The sequence below is a fragment of the Maniola hyperantus genome, chromosome 14, assembly GCF_902806685.2.
Source record: "Maniola hyperantus chromosome 14, iAphHyp1.2, whole genome shotgun sequence".
Classification (NCBI taxonomy): Eukaryota; Metazoa; Arthropoda; class Insecta; order Lepidoptera; family Nymphalidae; genus Maniola; species Maniola hyperantus.
Genome location: NC_048549.1, coordinates 1,043,776 through 1,063,002, shown reverse-complemented (window position 1 = coordinate 1,063,002; position 19,227 = coordinate 1,043,776). Strand labels below are relative to the sequence as shown.

General features: G+C 38.3%; 1 protein-coding gene across 4 annotated transcripts in view; it reads right to left on the bottom strand.

Moving 5' to 3' along the window:
* The window catches only part of l(2)k01209 (lethal (2) k01209), a 38,742-nt gene extending 19,892 nt beyond the window's left edge, over window positions 1-18,850 (bottom strand). The window contains exons 1-13 of one of the 4 annotated variants that reach the window (XR_011237519.1): window positions 18,703-18,850; window positions 16,685-16,806; window positions 12,682-12,861; window positions 11,914-12,020; window positions 11,275-11,445; window positions 9,710-9,846; window positions 8,650-8,727; window positions 7,048-7,156; window positions 5,936-6,025; window positions 5,231-5,390; window positions 3,369-3,514; window positions 2,778-2,975; window positions 1,695-2,075 (exon numbers count right to left, since the gene is read on the bottom strand). Coding sequence is in view for 3 of the 4 variants with exons in the window: in XM_034975432.2 (XP_034831323.1) it covers window positions 1,959-2,075; window positions 2,778-2,975; window positions 3,369-3,514; window positions 5,231-5,390; window positions 5,936-6,025; window positions 7,048-7,156; window positions 8,650-8,727; window positions 9,710-9,846; window positions 11,275-11,445; window positions 11,914-12,020; window positions 12,682-12,861; window positions 16,685-16,806; window positions 18,703-18,755 (1,668 nt within the window). In the remaining variant the exon portion in view is untranslated. Of the gene's footprint in view, window positions 1-547; window positions 2,076-2,777; window positions 2,976-3,368; window positions 3,515-5,230; window positions 5,391-5,935; window positions 6,026-7,047; window positions 7,157-8,649; window positions 8,728-9,709; window positions 9,847-11,274; window positions 11,446-11,913; window positions 12,021-12,681; window positions 12,862-16,684; window positions 16,807-18,300; window positions 18,471-18,702 lie in introns of those variants that run through there. The other 3 variants (XM_034975432.2, XM_069502926.1, XM_069502927.1) reach the window with 3 other exon arrangements.
* Between the last annotated feature and the right edge of the window lie 377 nt (window positions 18,851-19,227).

Below are 19,227 nucleotides of genomic sequence, written 5' to 3'. Positions count from 1 at the left end.
TTGCACTAAATATTGGGGTGGGGCGCGTAGTTTAGTTTAGAATATTGTGTCACTTTTTATTTTTACAGGAACGAATATATTCTTTGGCCTAAAATTAATTGATAAATAAGTTATTAAACTTCAAATCACGTTAATAAAGTGTTTAAAATTATTAAAGTAAGTCTCGTATACATATAAAAAATATTTATAAGTATTATTAAGTATCAAAATTAAGTGTCAAAATGCAGAATTTATAAGTATGACTAGACTGACAGTCTGTAATAATTTTAATTTATTTATTAAAAGTACTTATTTTATTATTAAAAATTAACATCAACACTTCCATATCTAGACGAAGACGTATAATATAACTCGTGTCAATAAGGAAACGAATCGAAACGAAACTGTGCTATTCATTCCATCTCACTCACATACTCTACACGATCTATAGTGCGCACAATACAAGTACAGTACCCGGCAATAAATATCGGAATTTAGAAAGAGATAACTGTTTCATAGGGCTTAGATATGTCTTTCTAAAGGTCGGTATACAATATTTCCTGCCGGCTACTGTATGTACTATAACTTTTATAAGTTAGATGTACCTGCGCAGAAATGGGTTTTTTGAATGCCACGAAAATATCTCAGCCAATCAAAGGCTATAAGGTTTAAATACTCGGCTCGGCTGAGATCATATTTTGTACAATGCGATACGCCTCGTGTTTGGATTGGACTATTTGTTTTGCACTCACTATAAAATGACCTCCTGACCAAATTTCGGCTATAGTGGCTAATCACCAGAGTAAATACGGTAAATATAGGTACGATATTGTACCAATAAATTAGTACGGTGAAAAATGGTACTATATTGTACCAATAAATATAATTATATACGAAATGGTACAAAATATAGCATGGTACGAAAAGGTACCAATAGTAATGGGGTACAGGCAATTTCCACACAGTCAAATAAATTCAGTCTATTTTTGCCGACACGCTAGAATAAAGGTGAAGACACAACATTCTAATGCTTTTACATTAAATATCATAATATAGAATGTAGATTTTGGCAATAGATGACTATTTAGCTTAGTTTTTTCGGCATATGTTACGGTTACGGAAATTTCGCGCTGGCTGAAGATATATGGAGAAATATCGAATTTTAATGATTTTAAGCTTATTTCGTGGTTTAACGACATATTTTAATGTATATAACGGGTACATACCACGATTAATTTTTTGTTTTTATTTGTCGATATTAAAAAAAAAATCGTCGTAAAAGTAAATCGATAAAAATTAATCGTGGTATGTACTCGTTTTATACATTATAATATCGAATTTTGTTTTCACACTTTCAGTACCCTTAGAACGTATTCGCACATCTCGAAAATGTTGATAGATTTCGATTATCGAAACAAAACGTTAAAGGAAACTGGACCCGAGTTCCTTTGTTTTAAAGTGCACTCGAAAGCACTTGTGAAAGTTTACTTGAATAAAAAAGATTTTTATTTATTTTAATTTTATTTGTCTTTGACACAGTACCTAGGTATAAGTCCCGCAAATTGCTAATGTGCGTGGCTATTTTAGTGACGTCACTAGACTGAAGTTTCAAGCTGATGGTATATTTTTATTTCGGCTGACGTCAAAATGACGTCGTTTTGATATTAATGAGACATGGATTCAGCGCAATAGCAATTTGCGGGACTTAGGTATACTACGAACTTTTATTTCGCACTTTCCGCTTGGGGCGTTGGCTGTTGACATAAGAATTCGAGCCTTAAAACGAAGCAGTTTAGGTTCATTTTACTTTGAACATCACTCGAAATCTATTATCGTTGTAGAAATGTGCAAAATTGTACGAACTTGCGTTACAAAATACGCCATCTTTTGCCAACATCTAAATAAATACCGCGTAAGTATATACGTCTCGCTCACTCTTCAGGCAGGTATACATTACTGAGTAAGTATATATGTCTCGCTCACTCGTCGTCACTCGGCTCGGTGCCAAAGTACCGGTCACCGAAATTGCCTATTCCAGGCAGAACGTAGAATTTTTCGTTGATTTCTGGATCTAGTGCTGACGTCACTATCTTGACCTAAAATAGAATATTTAATAAGTATCAATCACAGAAATTTGGCTCCGCAAATTCAATAAATAGCGACTCTTGCTACGACGCAATAAAGTGCAATTCAGCTCGCACAATATCTATCGCGTAATTCTAATCTCTCTTTTTCTCATAAGATAAGAATAACGCAAGTGCTATCAGGAGGGCGCACCACCGCGATATTTCTCGGGTCACATGACCAACAACATGTTGTGGTCCAGTGACACACGGATGGCCACGATGGCAAGCACATCTTGGTCCAATAATACGCGGATGGAAATGATGATCAGCACATAGTGGTTCAATTATACGCGGATGGCAATGATGGCCGGCACATTGTAGTCTAATAATACGCTGATGGCCATGATGACGGGCACATAGTAGTCGAATAATACAAGATGGCAGTGATGACCACTGTGGCGCTTATGATGTTTTTATCATACGACTAAACTTGGGGAAAGCATAGGCTATGGAGTGCACACCGATCTCTGCCATAAGTAAAGACACGAGGTTGATGTTCTCTTCGGTAACATCGTGGTCCAATAATACGCGGATGGTAATGATGATCAGCACATAGTGGTCCAATTATACGCGGATGGCAATGATGGCCGGTACATTATAGTCTGATAATACGCCGATGGCCATGATGGCCACTGTGGCGTCCATGAGGATGTCCTTATCGTAACAACTGACCTTGGGAAAAGCGTAGGCTATGGAGTGCACACCGATCTCCGCCATAAGTAAAGACACGAGACTGATGTTCTCTTCGGGCACATCGTGGTCCAATAAAACGCGGATGGCCATGATGGCCGCCGCGCCCGTGGCCACTGTGGCGTCCATTAAGATGACCCGGTAGTCTTTGATGTCCTTGGGCAGACGTAAGTAGTAGAGCTGAATAGAAAAAAGAAATACAGTGAAAAAAATGGCTGTGATATTCTATATAACTATCTGCTATTTAGTATGTACACGGGTAAGAAGTGAAACTTCAGATTCAACAATGCAAGTCCGCCATTTTGGTTGTGTAAATGGATATTATTTTCTTAATCAGCACCCATAAAATAGTTGGAAATTATACTAATATCGATTTAAGACCATATGACAAGAGAGATAAGATCTATTTCACAATAATACACACCTCAGTCAGCAGTCTGCTGGTTTGTCTGTATGAGTATGGCCGACCAAAAAACACACGGCTTGTTCCATGTCTATTACTACTCGTTTACTCGTACTAATTTACGACTTTATCCAAATAGAATTAAGACGTGTTTTACAATACATACATACCTCTGGTTCGTCAGTCTGCTGGTTGGTCTGTATGAGTATCTTGCCGATGCGTATGTCTTTACAAACGTCGCAGACCGCTTGCTCCATGGTTTCCCCCGCGCGCAGTATGGACACACCGCAGATCTTCTCCACGTTGCATTTACGACCTTATTACAATAGAAATAAGACCTGTATTTCAAAACGTAGATATTTAAGTTAAAGAACTATTTTTATCATCATACAAATAAATCTAAATCAAAAATCAAATATATATGGGGCAGAGGTATTTTTTGCTTTGTTCGTATGTTGTCATTCAGTTGAAATTGGTAACTGATTTTTGACTACTTCCAATGGGGATTCACAGGCAAAACAGCTGATCTCAGAGGGCGCCACAAGAGGTCCGGCCTATGCAAGCTGTCATCTTCATTTCTTACTTAGATTAAGGAGATTTATGGTTACATGACAGTATTTTTTTTAATTATGGTGTTTGACAGATCCGTAGATAGAGTAATAAAGGTAGATTTAAGTACTGTGTAACCGCGTATGAGATAGCGATAGCACGACGTAACGATGAATAACACGACAATTATTACCATTGTTTAGTAGTCAATATTTGTATTAACCGATCAACAATATTATATACAATAGTATTATACGTTTTTTATGTGAAAACAAGTAAATAACTCATGAGAAATATAATTACGCCACGAATTTTCAAAGTTTGTTTTGCAACTAAAGTGGCATTCCTTGTATGTATTCTTGAAAAAAAACAGTTACACGATAAGGGACAAAAATAGGTTAGCTGCGTCTCTGTTTATCACATTAGTAACTTTATCTGTGCTCTCTTTTAAGTGTGAATGAGAAAGCAAACGTTCCTGCTTCTACCTTTTTTTTCTATAAAGAATATTAGCCTTGTTAAATAACAAATATTCCCCTTTCCTCTCCAACTAAGCGTCAAGCTTGTGCTAGGAGTAGGTACGACAATTGTGCAACGGGCGGGGTTTGAACCGTCGACCTTTCGGTTTACAGTCCACTCGTTTACAGTTCACTCCTTTACCGGTTGAGCTATTGAGGCTCTCTATTATTACTTACGCTTTATTACTCTATCTACGTTTATACATGACAGTTTTTTTTATATTATGGTGTCTGACAGCTCAGTATAGCCGGTTCCACAGATGATATACCTCCATGGCCGGTTCGCTTATGCGGGATCACCTGTCGGGATAAATTGTACAATAACAATATATTTACAATATATTTACAATAATATAATTTTTGTACGACAAAACATTCACAGTTACAAAAAAATCAGTGATCTCCATGATAGGCAAACTAGAAACAAAAATAAGCTAGCTACTCCTGCGCTCCGCCTCTGGAAGGTGCGAAAGTCATTTGTGGGAATGAGTGTAATATTTTATAATAAAATTCCACAACCAATTTTAGACTTGCCTTTACACAAGTTTAAAAAATGTGTTAAAAGTATGCTCCTAAAAAAAGCATATTATACAGTCGCAGACTATGTAAACGATAAAAAAGCTTGGATTTGACTCGCTCCAGCAATGCACGGGGCTGCAATGGCTTGTATAGTACGGTATAATAACATTGTAAATTGAAAAATTAAAAAGAGCAACCGCCGAGTTTCTTGCTGGTTCTTCTCGGTAGGAACAGCATTCCGAACCAGTGGTAAATGAAACCTGACTATTCATAAGCACTTTTAAAAAGTTTACATGAATAAAAAAAACATTCTATTCTATTCTATTGGCAGTGTGGATCCCCATTGCAGGATTGAGTTGAAATTTTGCAGACACGTGTGGTTTGGGTGACAATAGATGGTTATGGTACTACTGAGGGTCTCTGATGATGCAGGTGGGAGGAGGACTTACCCGTGTAAGTGAAGCCCTGAGGAGTGTCCACAGAGTGTTCAGAGTATGGCAGCAAGGACAGAGCAAACTCTATGACGAGCCGCATCAGCCGCTTGGAGTAGAATATAAACTCGTCTCGCGGCGTGTCTTTGTTTCGGATGAATGTGTGGAGACCTTGTACCTGAGGAACAAGGGCTTCTGGTAGCCACAATCCATACTAATCCATACTTATATTACAAACTAAATAGCTAACCGGGCGGCTTCGCTCGGGCGGAATTTAGAAAATCGAGGTGGGGGTCGAATTTTCAAAAATCCTGGACCCCGTAGTTCTTCATTAGTAACCGACAACCCAAATACCAATTTTCATGCAAATAACTTGAAAAATGACGGACTTTCATACAAACTTTCATCCCCTATTCCAAAAATCCTTTCTTAGTGGATACCTACTCTTTACAAAGAACACACCCTCAAAATTTCATGTCTCTAGGACCAGCGGTTTAGGCTGAGACTAGGCTGATATAAAAGTCAGTCAGTCAGTCAGGACTTTGAATTTAATATATATAGAGGATGATAATCGCAACTTCGTTCGCATAGATTTAGGTTTAGATTTGATGGAGTTATGGTACTAAAAAATTTCTTTCGCTATATCAAAAGATCCCTATTTTTTGCTGGTTAAACTATCCTAGTTAAAAAGGAGAGGTCAAAAGGGTAAAGTAAAAGGCTTACTTGTGGCGTATCCTTAAGCACGAACAATGAGTCAGGCACGGGCTGCCCGATGTGGGCGATGGCTAGCTTTTCCCGCACTTTGAAACCACGCTATAACAAAATTTGAGATGTCAACAACTCATGGTTTGAAGCGGCGTATAAGTGTATACATTTTCAGAATGCACTTGCCATTTTTGCTTTATGTGTCGTGTCATGTGAAAATTACGATTTTAGTCCTCAATCAATGGGGTAAAGCGGCAGATATTGGGAGAATTTTTGTATTACAAAAAAGGGCAATACGCGCAATTTATAACCTAAGACCACGCGATTCCCTTCGAGAGAAATTTAAGGAAATAGATATCCTTACTGTAGCCTCTCAATATATTTATAATAACATAATTTTTGTAAGACAAAATATTCTTAGTTACAAGAAAATTGGTGATCTACACAATAGGCTAACTAGAAACAGAAACAAACTTGCAGCTACCTGCCTTCCGCCTCAGGAAAGTCCAAAAGTCATTTGTGGGTATGGGTATTACCTTTTATAATAAAATCCCGCAAACTATTTTGGACTTACCTTTGCACAAGTTTAAAAAAATCTATTAAAAATATGCTCCTGAAAAAAGCATATTACACAATTGAAGATTATCTAAATGATAAAAGAGCGTGGATTTGACCTGCAGCTCGTTCCAGCAACGCACAAGACTGCAAATACTATTTTATACATGGCATAATCTTGTACCTATATCAAATATTTGAAAAGAGCAACCGCCGAGTTTCTTGCTGGTTCTTCTCGGTAGGAAAGGCATTCCGAACCAGTGGTAGATGCATCCGACCATTCGTAAGTTTATACGAATAAAAAAGATTTTTATTTATTATTTATTTAATCTAACCTATACTTTTGACATGACAGTTCACACATAAAGCCACATATATAACTACAGATATGCAACTACCCTGTGTATTTTTTAAGTGATTACCGCGTGTATTCCCGACGATTACATGGTGTATTTTACAGTGATTACCTGGTGTATTTTACAGTGATTACCTGGTGTATTTTACAGTGATTACCTGGTGTATTTTACAGTGATTACCTGGTGTATTATTCAGTGATTACCTGCAGTATTACTCACCAGCTGCAGTTGTTTGTGCACGTGTTGAACAATGAGCGATATCGCGACTTTGTTTTCTCCGCCGCGAGGCACGATAATGTCCGCGTGCGCCATACTGGGCGCTATGTAGCTGTAAATAAATAAATAAATAAATAAAATAAATATCTCCGTCCACATCTAAATACAGTGTAAACTGTACACACACACACACACTGCACACACAAAAAACAAAAAAACAAATGCTCTTAGTATACGAAATTAAAAAAAATAAATTACTAGATTATGCTCGCGACTTCGTCCGCGTGGTCTACACAAATTTCAAACCCCTATTTCACCCCCTTAAGGGGTTGCATTTTCAAAAATCCATTTTTAGCGGATGCCTACGTTATAATAGCTATCTGCATGCCAAATTTCATCCCGATCCGTTCAGTAGTTTGAGCTGTGCGTTGATAGATCAGTCAGTCAGTCGGTCACCTTTTCCTTTTATATATTAAAGATTAGCAATTATAAGTACCGACTTAGTTGTTTTTAATTTTTAAGTAGTTGTCAATGTTTAATATAAATAATATTATGATTATGGGAAGACACTGCCTCCTAAAACACAGTTTACATACACTACCTCAGGAGGCAGGGCCTTACACTAAAGCTTGTTAAACTACATGTTTGTAAAGATATTAAAGCTTATTATTATTTATTTAACTCCATGTAAAGTCACTCTATTTAACGACAAACTCTTTAAAGCATCGAAATCACACGACTTTGGTTGGTTTAGCTTGTCTTCCATACAATGATACGCTCTATATAGCACTAGATGATGCCCGCGACTAGACTAGACTAGACTTAAAAATCCCAGGGGAACTCTATGCTTTTCCGGGATTAAAAGTTACCTATGTCAATTTCCGGGGCGTAAACTACCACTGTACCAATTTTCATATAAATCGGTTAATCTCCGGAAATCTAAATCGGAAACTCTTTGATTTTCCGGGATAAAAGTAGCCTATGGCCGTCCCCGGGATGTAAGCTAACTCTGTACCAAAATTCATCCAAGTCGGTTAAACTGTTGGGCCGTGAAAAGTTAGCAGACAGACAGACACACTTTCGCATTTATAATATTAGTATGGAAGTATGGAAATAGGCCTATTTTAAAATTGAAACGTAACAGCTTAATAGGAAACGTATTAGGAATAAGCCTTTCAAGCTAAATGTAAGTGTTGCAAAAATAATAAATAAAAAAATTATTTATACATATAATATGATTCAGTCAGAATCAGTTAGGCCGTGAAAAATAGCAAACAGACACACTTTCGCATTTATAATTAAAGCTTTGAAGCCTTTTTGAAGAAATTGCGAAAAGAGTTATCGAGTCAACCGGGGACCCGAGAGCTGGCAGCTACCTTGGTCAAAGAATTAGTTTGGCCATCCAAAGGGGTAATGCTGCCAGCATCTTGGGTACAATGCCTCGCTGCGGTGGTCTCGACGAGGTTTTAGATTTAATTTAATTTATTTTAGTTTTAATTTAATGTTGTTTTTTTTAGATTTAAGTTTATTAATAGTTTATTTAATAAATTTGAGATTAATTTAGAAAAAAAAATAATTAAAGCTTATGTTATGAAATACACCTACCTCTGGTATGCCGGCTTGACGTGCGTCATGTACTGCTTTAACACGCCCTCCAAGTCGCGACCGCGTTGCACGATGTCCCTGAGACAGGTTGACTTAATTATTATGACAAGTTGACTTCATTATTATGACAGGTGGACCTATTTATTATGGCAGGTTGGCTTAATTATTATGACAGGTTGACATAATTAATATGACAGGTTGGCTTAATTATTATGGCAGGATGACTTAATTGTTATGACAGGTTTTTTTTTTTATATGTGTTCCTCCCTTTTTTTCCTCCGACATGGCGGTCGGAGACTGTTCTAGGTCGGTACTAAGATTTTTTTTCCATTTGCCATCTTATTGCTTTGTTGAAATTGGTGCTACTACACACTAAGTGTAAGTGTAAGTGTTATGACAGGTTGACTTAATTATTATGACAGGTTGACTTCATTAATATGACAGGTTGACTTAATTAATATGACAGGTTGACTTAATTGTTATGACAGGTTGACTTAATTAATATGACAGGTTGGCTTAATTATTATGACAGGTTGACTTAATTAATATGACAGGTTGACATAATTATTATGACAGGTTGACTTAATTAATATGACAGGTTGGCTTAATTATTATGGCAGGATGACTTAATTGTTATGACAGGTTGACTTAATTATTATATTCATCAACATTATAAACCTGTAGCTGGCCCAAAACAGCGCATTGGTCTTCCCTCAGAATGAGAATCTTTTGGCCACAAACCACCAACACTGTCTTGGACTGTAGTAACAAAATGACGTGATTTTTTTGTATCGCGGCAGTTTATGGGGCTAGAATTCATTATTGATTAGAGAGAATAATTAAAAAAAAACATGATTTTTATTTAATTTAACATGAACGTCACGCTGTACGGAAGGTGTATAATGACGTCACAATCCGTAAACGACAATTTTTTTTAATTTTTTAAATATAAAAATGAAGTAATTTCTGTGGGGAAATATTTTTTTCATTAAAAGAAAATATTCATTATGCAACATAAAACTAATTTAAAATTTAGTTAACTACAAATTAGGCTTAATACCTTCTCAGTCGTCTGGCAAGTCGGATGTCAGCGTCAGTGTCGACGAACACTTTCATGTCGAGTAGCTTCACCACTTCGGTGTTGTAGAACGCCAGTATACCTTCGAAGATTATCACGTTTGCGCCGTACATCGTTTTCTGAAACAAAACATCCTAGTTGTTACTAAAAACTGGAGAAAAGATGAAAATCACACTACATGCGAAAGTTTGTATGTCTGTCTATGTTTGTTACTCTTTCACGCCACAATGATTAGGCTGAAATTTGAAATAAAGATAGCAGTGACTTAACAGTTAAAACATAAGCTACGTTTTATTCCGGAAAAGGGTTCCAACGGTATTTTTAAAAACCAATATCTACGCCGACTAAATCGGGCTTTTTTAAAATAAAATCAAATTTATTTTGCCACTTTTATTATTCTGAATCTGATACAAGTTAGACCTTGAATGCGATCTCATCTGATGGTATGTGATGATGCAGTCTAAGATGGAAACGAGCTAACTTGGAAGCGGTATGGCAGTTTCATTAAACCCATACCTCTGATCGCTTTCTACACGGCATCGTACCGGAACGAGTAGTAACTAGCCACGGCTGAAGTCTCCCACCAGACTAGACAGACCAGACTAGAGACAATGTAGAAAAAAAAATTCAAATTGCCCAAACCCCCTAGCATATTGTTGGACATTATTTGGATTATGTTTGTGTTATTGTTGGGTTACGTTGCGCTTAGGTTATGTTTGGGTTATTATGTTTACACAACCCAAACACAGCCCAAAGACAACCCAAACACAACCCCAACATAACTCATACATAACATGCCTTCTTAGCACCTTTATTATATAAAGCGATTGATAGGAAAACCACAATTAATAATATTAACAACTACTCGACAAAAACAAAAATAATTTCCTACCTCAAGAACCTTAGTTATGTGAGTATTGAAGAACTTTTAAGCGCACACCACATTTCTACGTAAAAATAATATACACATTTACTTACACACACACACACACACACACACACACACACACACACACACACACACACACACACACACACACACACACACACACACACACACACACACACAATCATACACCCACACACATACGCATATACACACGCCATGTGAATTTTTATTTTATTCTATTTTATTTTACTTTATATCTTATTTTATTGTTTAATTTAGATTTTATTATTAAGTAATAGTTAGATACTCAATAATTGTATTGTAAATTAAAAAAGCTTATTGAACAGGGAAGGCTCTGGCTCCCATGACACAGTTTATACTTCTTTGGGAGCCAGTGGTCAAAGTCTTGTGTCAAATCTTTTTTCTGCAAATAAAGATATTTATTATTATTATTATTATTATAACAAGTAGGTAAAGGAAAACATTCGAAAACCAACAATTCTATCCCCCATTTTATCCACCCGTGCACCCGTGCTCGGAGAGTGGATAAATCTCTCAGAGGGATACACATTTCATCCTTTCCCAGCGGAGAAACTTATATCTCCGCCCATGCTCACCCTGCTGCCAGGAATTTAGCCTCTATGGATGATATACTTACGGTGCGGTTTTCCCTGGAATGCGTGACATAGTTGTAGATGGGAACCTCCACCTTCTTGCCCTCTTTGAGCCGCTGCAGCACGGAGATGAGCAGCTCGATGTCGAACGCGTCCGGGTGATCGAAGTTGTATTCGTTGCGCGTCGCCAGGTGGTGTTGTTTCTCGTTTAACACCTACAAGAAAAAACCGGCCAAGTGTGATTTAATATAATTAATTATGTTTGTTTACAAGACTTATCAATTTATCTCTTATCAGTCATGTGCCAGTATAATTAATTTACTATCAGTCATATAATACACCACAGGTCGAGATGGCAATTGGGGTGGACGGCCCAAACTACAGAAGTAGCCACATAATATTTTGATAGGTTTACCTTATAATCAACGTCCTGATCCGTCTAACCAATAGTCCCTGGCGCTAGGACTTCGAGGTCGCGAGTGGCTGCACTTTGTCCAGGATGTGTCCAACGAACGTCGCGCGAGAGAGGCACCGGCGTACGATCTTTAGAGTTCCCGGAGCCTCTCAATAACGCGCTGAGGAGGGCTACCGAGGGGGTTTTAGTGGGAGAAATCCCACATAACCCGATTGGGTATCTTCAGAAGATTCCCCCTCGAAAAAAAAAAAAAAGTTTACCTGTTTACCTTATAAAATGAGTCCATACTGACTATGGTGACCCAGGGTATGTTGAGAGATTCTATGATTTTTGCCGCAACAGTTGTCTTGCCGGACGCGCTCGCACCACATATACCTTAACAAGAGAACACAATCATCATCATGTCAACCTATAGACTCTAAGACTGAGGAGGGTTTAGGTCACAGTCCACCAAGCTAGCCAAGTGCGGTTTGGTAGACATCACGCAGCTTTGAGACCAATATGGAGAACTCTTTGACATATAGGTTTTCTCAAAATGTTTGTAAGTACAGATTGAAAAATGAGACCTTAATAGTGTATACTGGTTACTTCAACAGACTTACTGGTTACTGGGTACAGACTAGATGATGCCCGCGACTTCGTCCGCATATATTAAGGTTTTTTTAAATCCAGTGGGAACTCATTTATTTTATAAAAATCAAAGAGTAAATAAATACCGGGATAAAAAGTAGCCTATGTCCGTCCCCGGGATGCAAGCTATCTCTGTACCAAATTTCGTCAAAATCGGTTGAACGGATGGGCCGTGAAAGGCTAGCAGACAGACAGACAGACAGATAGACACACTTTCGCATTTATAATATTAGTATGGATTAGTAGGGATAGTATGGATTATTATAGTTATTCCTCCAATACACACTTGGCCAGCTTGGCAGACTATGGCTAAACCCTTCTCATTCTGTTTTCAGTAGTGAGCTGGCGATGGGTTGATGATGATACAAACACGAGCGCAGTGAGCGCAAAACGTTCTACATCTTACCAATAACAAAAGGCTCGACCTCCTGTCCGCCGGTGCAGTTGTACCAGGGCGGCCTGCCGGCGGTGTATATGGTCCGTCTGTCCGCGTGCAGTATGCTCTCTGCGGTTGTGCGCTTGTTGGACTGCGACATGGACGTCGTTCGAACACGGCGCGCTCGAGGCGACTTCATGATGTTTGAACCTGTAAAGGAATTAGTACTTACACAAATTTTCGTGTAAATCAAGGACCTCCATGTAGACACACTAGATGGGTCATTATGAACAAAAAATTTTGCAGGTTGTAACTCGTTTTTGCTTAAAACTTGATATCCAATGTGGCTAATTCCGTTGTACACAAGCTCTAAACTAAACTAAAATGACACGTCTAAATCTATTGCTATCCCTTTCATAATGTTGCTTGCAGAAAAGGATAGCACTAGATTTAGAACCGTTAATTTAGTTTAGTTTAGAGATTGTGTACTAGAGAATCAGCTCCCATGTCATACTAATTTTGAAAACTTCATAGAACATGATTTTGTTCAGAATAGTCATTTCATATATTTAATTCAATGGATAGTACTAGATACAGAATATAATTTTATAAATTTCAAAAGGAAAGGAATCAATTTTTGTGTCTGTTGGACTGATGGATGTCTGTTGTCTGTCGTGTCTGTCAAGAAAACCTATAGGGATATTTCCGTTGACCTAGAACCATGAAGTTTGGTAAGTAGGTAGGTCTTATAGCACAAGTGAAGGAATAAATCCGGAAACCGTGAATTTGTGGTTACATCACAAAAAAAAATTAAAACGTATTCATGGACAGTATTTAGTATTTTTAACTTCCAAAGTATTACTATATGTGTACCAAGTGGGCTATCATATGAAAGGGCTTTACGTGTACATTCTAAAACTGATTTTTATTTATTTTAATGCATAATAGTTTATCGTGCAAAATATAAAAAAATACGACTGTAGTACAGAACGAGGGTTCCGAGAGTCTGACTCGCACTTGGCCGGTTTTTTATTAATCACTAGCAGCTAATGTCCGAGAATTGCAGCCTCACACTGGAAATCATAAAGTTTGAAGACCCGGATGAACTCAGCTGGGATTTGACGGACGCAACCGACATTAGGCCTTCATCCAGCTGTAGATGTCTACTGTCTATTGGTTGAGACAATTTTTTTTTTTTTTAATTTTGTGATTTGCGATTAGTCCGAGGACTTTTAGCAAATTAGGTGTAGGATATTGTAACTGAATTGATCTTTCTTCTTCTTTCTTTCTTCGCTCTGGGCTGGTTTCCGCACTTAAACGTTTCCGTCTGTTGTGCGTGCATTGCCCCTCCCCGCTGAAGTCTTCACTCCAGCCATCCAAGCTCACTCCAGAAGCCGAGTAGACCGCCCAGGTTGCCGAGGGCTTCATGGAATGAGGTCGGGGAACCCAAATGGCGTTCGCGTTGTTCTGCTACGCCCGTGCACTCTAGGACCACGTGCGTCGGTGTTTCGTCGACCTCCATGCAAGCCCTGCACAAAGGACTGTCGGTAACACCTATAACGAAAAGGTGTTTGTTTAGTGGGCTATGCCCTGTTATGAGTCCCACCACCTTCCTAAGTTTACCTCTGTCCAGGCGGAGTAGTTTGTTAGTTTGCCGTTTGTCTATGTTGGGGAAAGCCTCTTTGGCTTGCCTGCAGTCTGTTGTGTTTGCCCATAGTTGGGAATGCTCTTTTAGTGTTAGTTCATGCAACCAGGTTTTATACTCACTGAAGGGTATGGGAACAATAGGTTCTGGCCCGATCACCTTCAATGTCGTAGCCTTTCGTGCTAGTGCGTCGGCCGCCTCGTTTCCCTGGTCTCCATCATGTCCTTTGACCCACCTTAGGGTGATGTCGTTTGACATGGCGAGTGTTTCCAGAGTCTTGTGGCAGTCTTGTATGAGTTGTGAGGTCGTCGAGAATCTAGCCAAGGCTTTAAGAGCAGCTTGGCTATCTGAGTTAATGTTAATTTTAAAGTTTGTTACCTGTCGATTGGCCACGGCTATAGCCGCGGTCATAATGCCCACACACTCTGCTTGGAAGACAGAGTTGTCCTTACCGAGTGCGTGACTTATTCTCATGTTTAGTTCTTGGCAGTAGGCTCCAGCTCCTGTGCCCGTTTTCGTTTTGGATCCGTCGGTGTACACTTCTATTGTGTCTTGTGCTGGCTTCGGATCTAAGTTCTTCTCTGAGTTTATCTTGTAGTTTTTGTCTAGTATGTGTTGTTTTTCGGTTCTGTCGCATTTCCACTGCAAACGTGGTTCTTTGTTTATGTTTTGCCCTAGAATTTTAGTGTGCATTGTGTTTTGTTCTTTCCAATGCCCTGAGGTTTTCAGTCTCAGGGCTGCGAGTGTTGCTTCTTCTTTGATGTGTATGTGTAGGGGCGGAATGCCCAATATGACTTCTAACGCTGCTGTTGGTGTGGTACTCATGCAGCCGGTAATGGCGAGGCATGCTTGTCGTTGAAATTTCTGTAGTTCTTGCTGGGCGGTAGTAAGGAGAGTTCTTGGCCACCATACAAGTGCAGCATATGTTAGTGAACATCTTACTACCGATAGGTATAACCATTTCATTATCTTTGGTTTTAGTCCCCATTTTTTCCCTAGCATGCGTTTGCATTGGTTTAGTATTGCTAGTGATTTTTTGGTTTTATCTTCTGTATGCCTTTTCCAGCTGAGTTTGCTGTCCAGTGTCACACCGAGATATTTTACCTCTGCGGACAGTTCAAGGCTTGTGTTAAACAAAGTTGGTGGTTTGGTTAGTTCAATTTTCCTTTTGTTGGTAAACAGTATCATCTCTGTTTTCTTCGGATTTACTGTAAGTTCGTTTTCATTGCACCATCTTTCTATTAAGCGCAAAGCTCGTTGCATGACTTCGTATAATGTGTTTTCTAGCTTGCCACTGATTAGGATGGTGAGATCATCTGCATAACCAATGGTATAGAACCCACTTTTGTTTAGTTTGGTTATCAGGTCGTCAACTACAAGGTTCCATAGTATTGGTGACAGGACACCTCCTTGAGGACAGCCTCTCGCTACTATGCCTTTTGTGACTCCGTTGATGTCTAGTTGTATGATTCTCTGTTCTAGTAAAGCTCTTATCCAGCTGCGTATGGTTGTTGACGCCTTGTATCTTTCCAAAGCTTTGTCTATACTACCGAAAGTTGTTTTATCAAAGGCTCCTTCAATGTCTATGAACACGCCTAGTGTCGATAATTTGTTTTCGAGGTCATGTTCGATTTTGGTAACAACAGAATGAAGTGCGGTTTCTGTTGATTTGCCCGTACTGTAAGCGTGTTGATGTGAGTGTAAAGGTAGATGTTTTAAGGTTCTGTCCCTGAGGGACCTGTCAACAAGTCTTTCGAGCGTTTTTAGTAGAAAAGATGTAAGGCTGATTGGTCTGAAGGACTTCGGCAATGTGTAGTCACTCCTTCCAGGTTTTGGTAGGAAGACCACTTTTACTTCTCTCCAGGCCATTGGTATGTATTTGTATGCTATGCAGGCCTTGTATATTATTTCCAGCCATGGTGTCAGTTGAAGTTTTCCCCATTGTAAAAGTGCTGGGAAAATGGTGTCGGTCCCTCCTGTTTTGAAAGGGTGGAAGGTGTCAATAGCCCAGCTGATTCTATCTCGCGTGACTATGTTGTTGGCAAAGTCCCAATCCTCTTCTATTGGATGGTGACCAAGGGTGCTTCCCCAGTCTGTTGAGTCTACTATTCTACAGCCAGGGAAGTGTGTTTCGATGAGCGTTTCGCTTATCTCTTTGTCGTCCTTGGTGTATGTTCCGTCCGCTTTCCTCAGTGAGCCGAGTGTGCGGGTGTTGTCATTTGCTTGTCAACTGAATTGATGATATTGATATTGTAATTGAAATAGAGGTTGAGACAATGAAGACGATAAATGTTTATTAGACGTTCTTCTTCGCTCTGGGCTGGTTTCCGCACATTTCCGTCTGTTGTGCGTTTTATTTTATTAGTCGTTAAAAAACGTTTTGCTTACCTGTGGAGGGCGGGCGGTAGGGCCTGACATTAGGAACTGTGGTGGGCGAAGCTGGGGCGCGCGTGTAGTCATCCTCATCCAGGAAAACTTGCTCGCTTAGTTCTAGGGCCAGTTCTGAGTCACTGTGAACGTTTGATCATGATGACGATGATGATGAAGCCACAGGCAGATACTATTATTATAAAAATAGAAAAGAGAATTGACCAATATGACCAATATTTCCCTTTCCCCTCAAACTAAGCGTAAAGCTTGTGCTAGGAGTAGGTACGACAATAGTGCAAGAGTGGGGCTTGAACCTTCGACCTTCCGGAATTGGGTATTTGCCTACTTTCGAATTTGATAAATATTATTATAAACTAGGATAAAAATAATGACGTACACTGAAAAAAATATTAAAATCCAACAAAGATTTACAAAGTTACAGGCATTTTAATTTTGGAAAAAATTTTTGAGTGGGAGGGTCTTCCTATCCCTTTCTCGCAAAATGAAAATTTGTATGAAACCGCACGAAGCTACTATGGCATTAGTAGGTGTGACGTCAAACTGCTGTATCGCTATCTCTGTCTAATCAGAAATATTTAAATGCTTGTAAATTTTTTGTTTTTTAATCGATTTAATTAGTTTTTTTCAGTTTATGTAATTATTTTTATTCTAGTTTATAATAAAGTAATAAAAAAGTTAAATATGTCAGTCAAATACCGAGTCAAATACCCAATCCAGTCCGCTCTTTAACTGTTGAGCTATTGAGGCTATAAAGTATAGACTATAGAGTAGTAAAGATAGATAGATTTGCACAAACACAAGTACTTCTTGAACTAGTTAAACCTAATACAATTTATAATTAAGGTCAAAGGAATTAAAGAGGCATGACTTAGCTGTACAATTTATTGTTCTGCTTTCTGCTGGTTCTATTTTAGTTTCAAGGGCAACCAGTATCAATGTTATTATAGTAATTAAGATTGAGACTTTATTTTATACCTAAAACTAATTTAAAAAATGACCGGTAAATATAAGTATGATGACTATATTAAATGAGTCATCTATTTAGTTTTTGCTTTATTAATTGACATAACTTTGATTTGAAATTATAAAGCCTTAAGTAATCGATAGCTTGCATCCCGGGGAAGGCCATAGGCTACTTTTTATCCTGGAAAATCAAAGAGTTCCCACAGGATTTTTAAAAACTCAAATCCACGCGGACTAAGTCGCGGGCATCAGCTAGTTTTATCATAAACATTAATTTCTACATACAAGTTGCTAGGACTCAGTTCAGTTCAATGTCAAATTTAAATATAACTATCACATCTAATATTGAAATATATGGATGCATGACTAACCAGTTCTCATAACATCATGGTTCTTATCTTATCAGTGTACCTATTTATGAATCTGTTTATATTAATCTTGATGCATAATATTGTTTACATTTTCTATTCACTGACAGTGACAGGTTTTGCAAGCACAATATAAAAGTTAGCTTTTAATGAAGTAAAAGCAACATTTAAAATTAAAATAAAATACGGACATGTAAGTTTTTAGAAAGTGCAGAAGCAGGCAGTAAGCTTTGTTTTAGTCACGACAACAGACAACATAAGGAATCATTCAAAAAGTCTTACGGATTCGCGAAGATTACAGAACCGTGTGCCATATTTATAATTTTGAGTAATTTTCATACGCTAGGGTAAACTTTAAAGGTCGACTTATGGAAATTTATCAGTCCGAGCACGTGCCCGGTTCACGTAGCGTAAAGTAAGCTGCCAATGAACTAAATAAATGTCTAAAAATAAAACACAATGAGTCCACGCTGAGGTTATGATTCCAGGCCGCTGGCGGCACGATTTTACTGCACTCTCGCCGAATATCGCGCTTGTCACTGAGTCACTTGCACATAATAATACAGGGTTCTCCACCTCGCGGTCAATCACACACGAAAACCTTCGGAAGCGAAAAAAACTGTTGACGCAAGACAGCTGTGCAAGCCAAACAAACAATAACTTAGGTTATGCCACACGATTTACCTATCTGAGCTTGCCGAGCTGGGTGTCTCGAATTTGTTCAGCTTTCCAGACATTGCTGGTCGTCAAGAAGTTAATAATTATTGAAGAAAAACAAGGCAAATAACTTGAAAAGTTCACGGCTAGGCACACGCAATTTTATGATCACCGTTTATGATATTGACACGATTTTGACAACTGACATTTCGACTAGCGTTCGGAAAGTCCCTGTCACATACACAGACTACGTTACGTCACCAAGCTGCATCAGTGGACGTTACTTTAACAAGAAACCATAAGTAATAAAATAATGACTGCTAGATTGTTTTAATTTCAAATTGCTCTTTAATTTTTTTTACCATTAATTAATTATCGTTATAGAAATCGAAATAGGAAAATTTTGCAAGTTCTTAAACGTTGTCCAGTCACGTTCCGTTTATATATTATCACTGAACAATGATGCAAAAAATCAATAGAATATTTTTGATTAAACTTGCAATATTTTTGTTTTAACTTTTAAACTATTTTTACTTTCAGCCATTTCAGCTT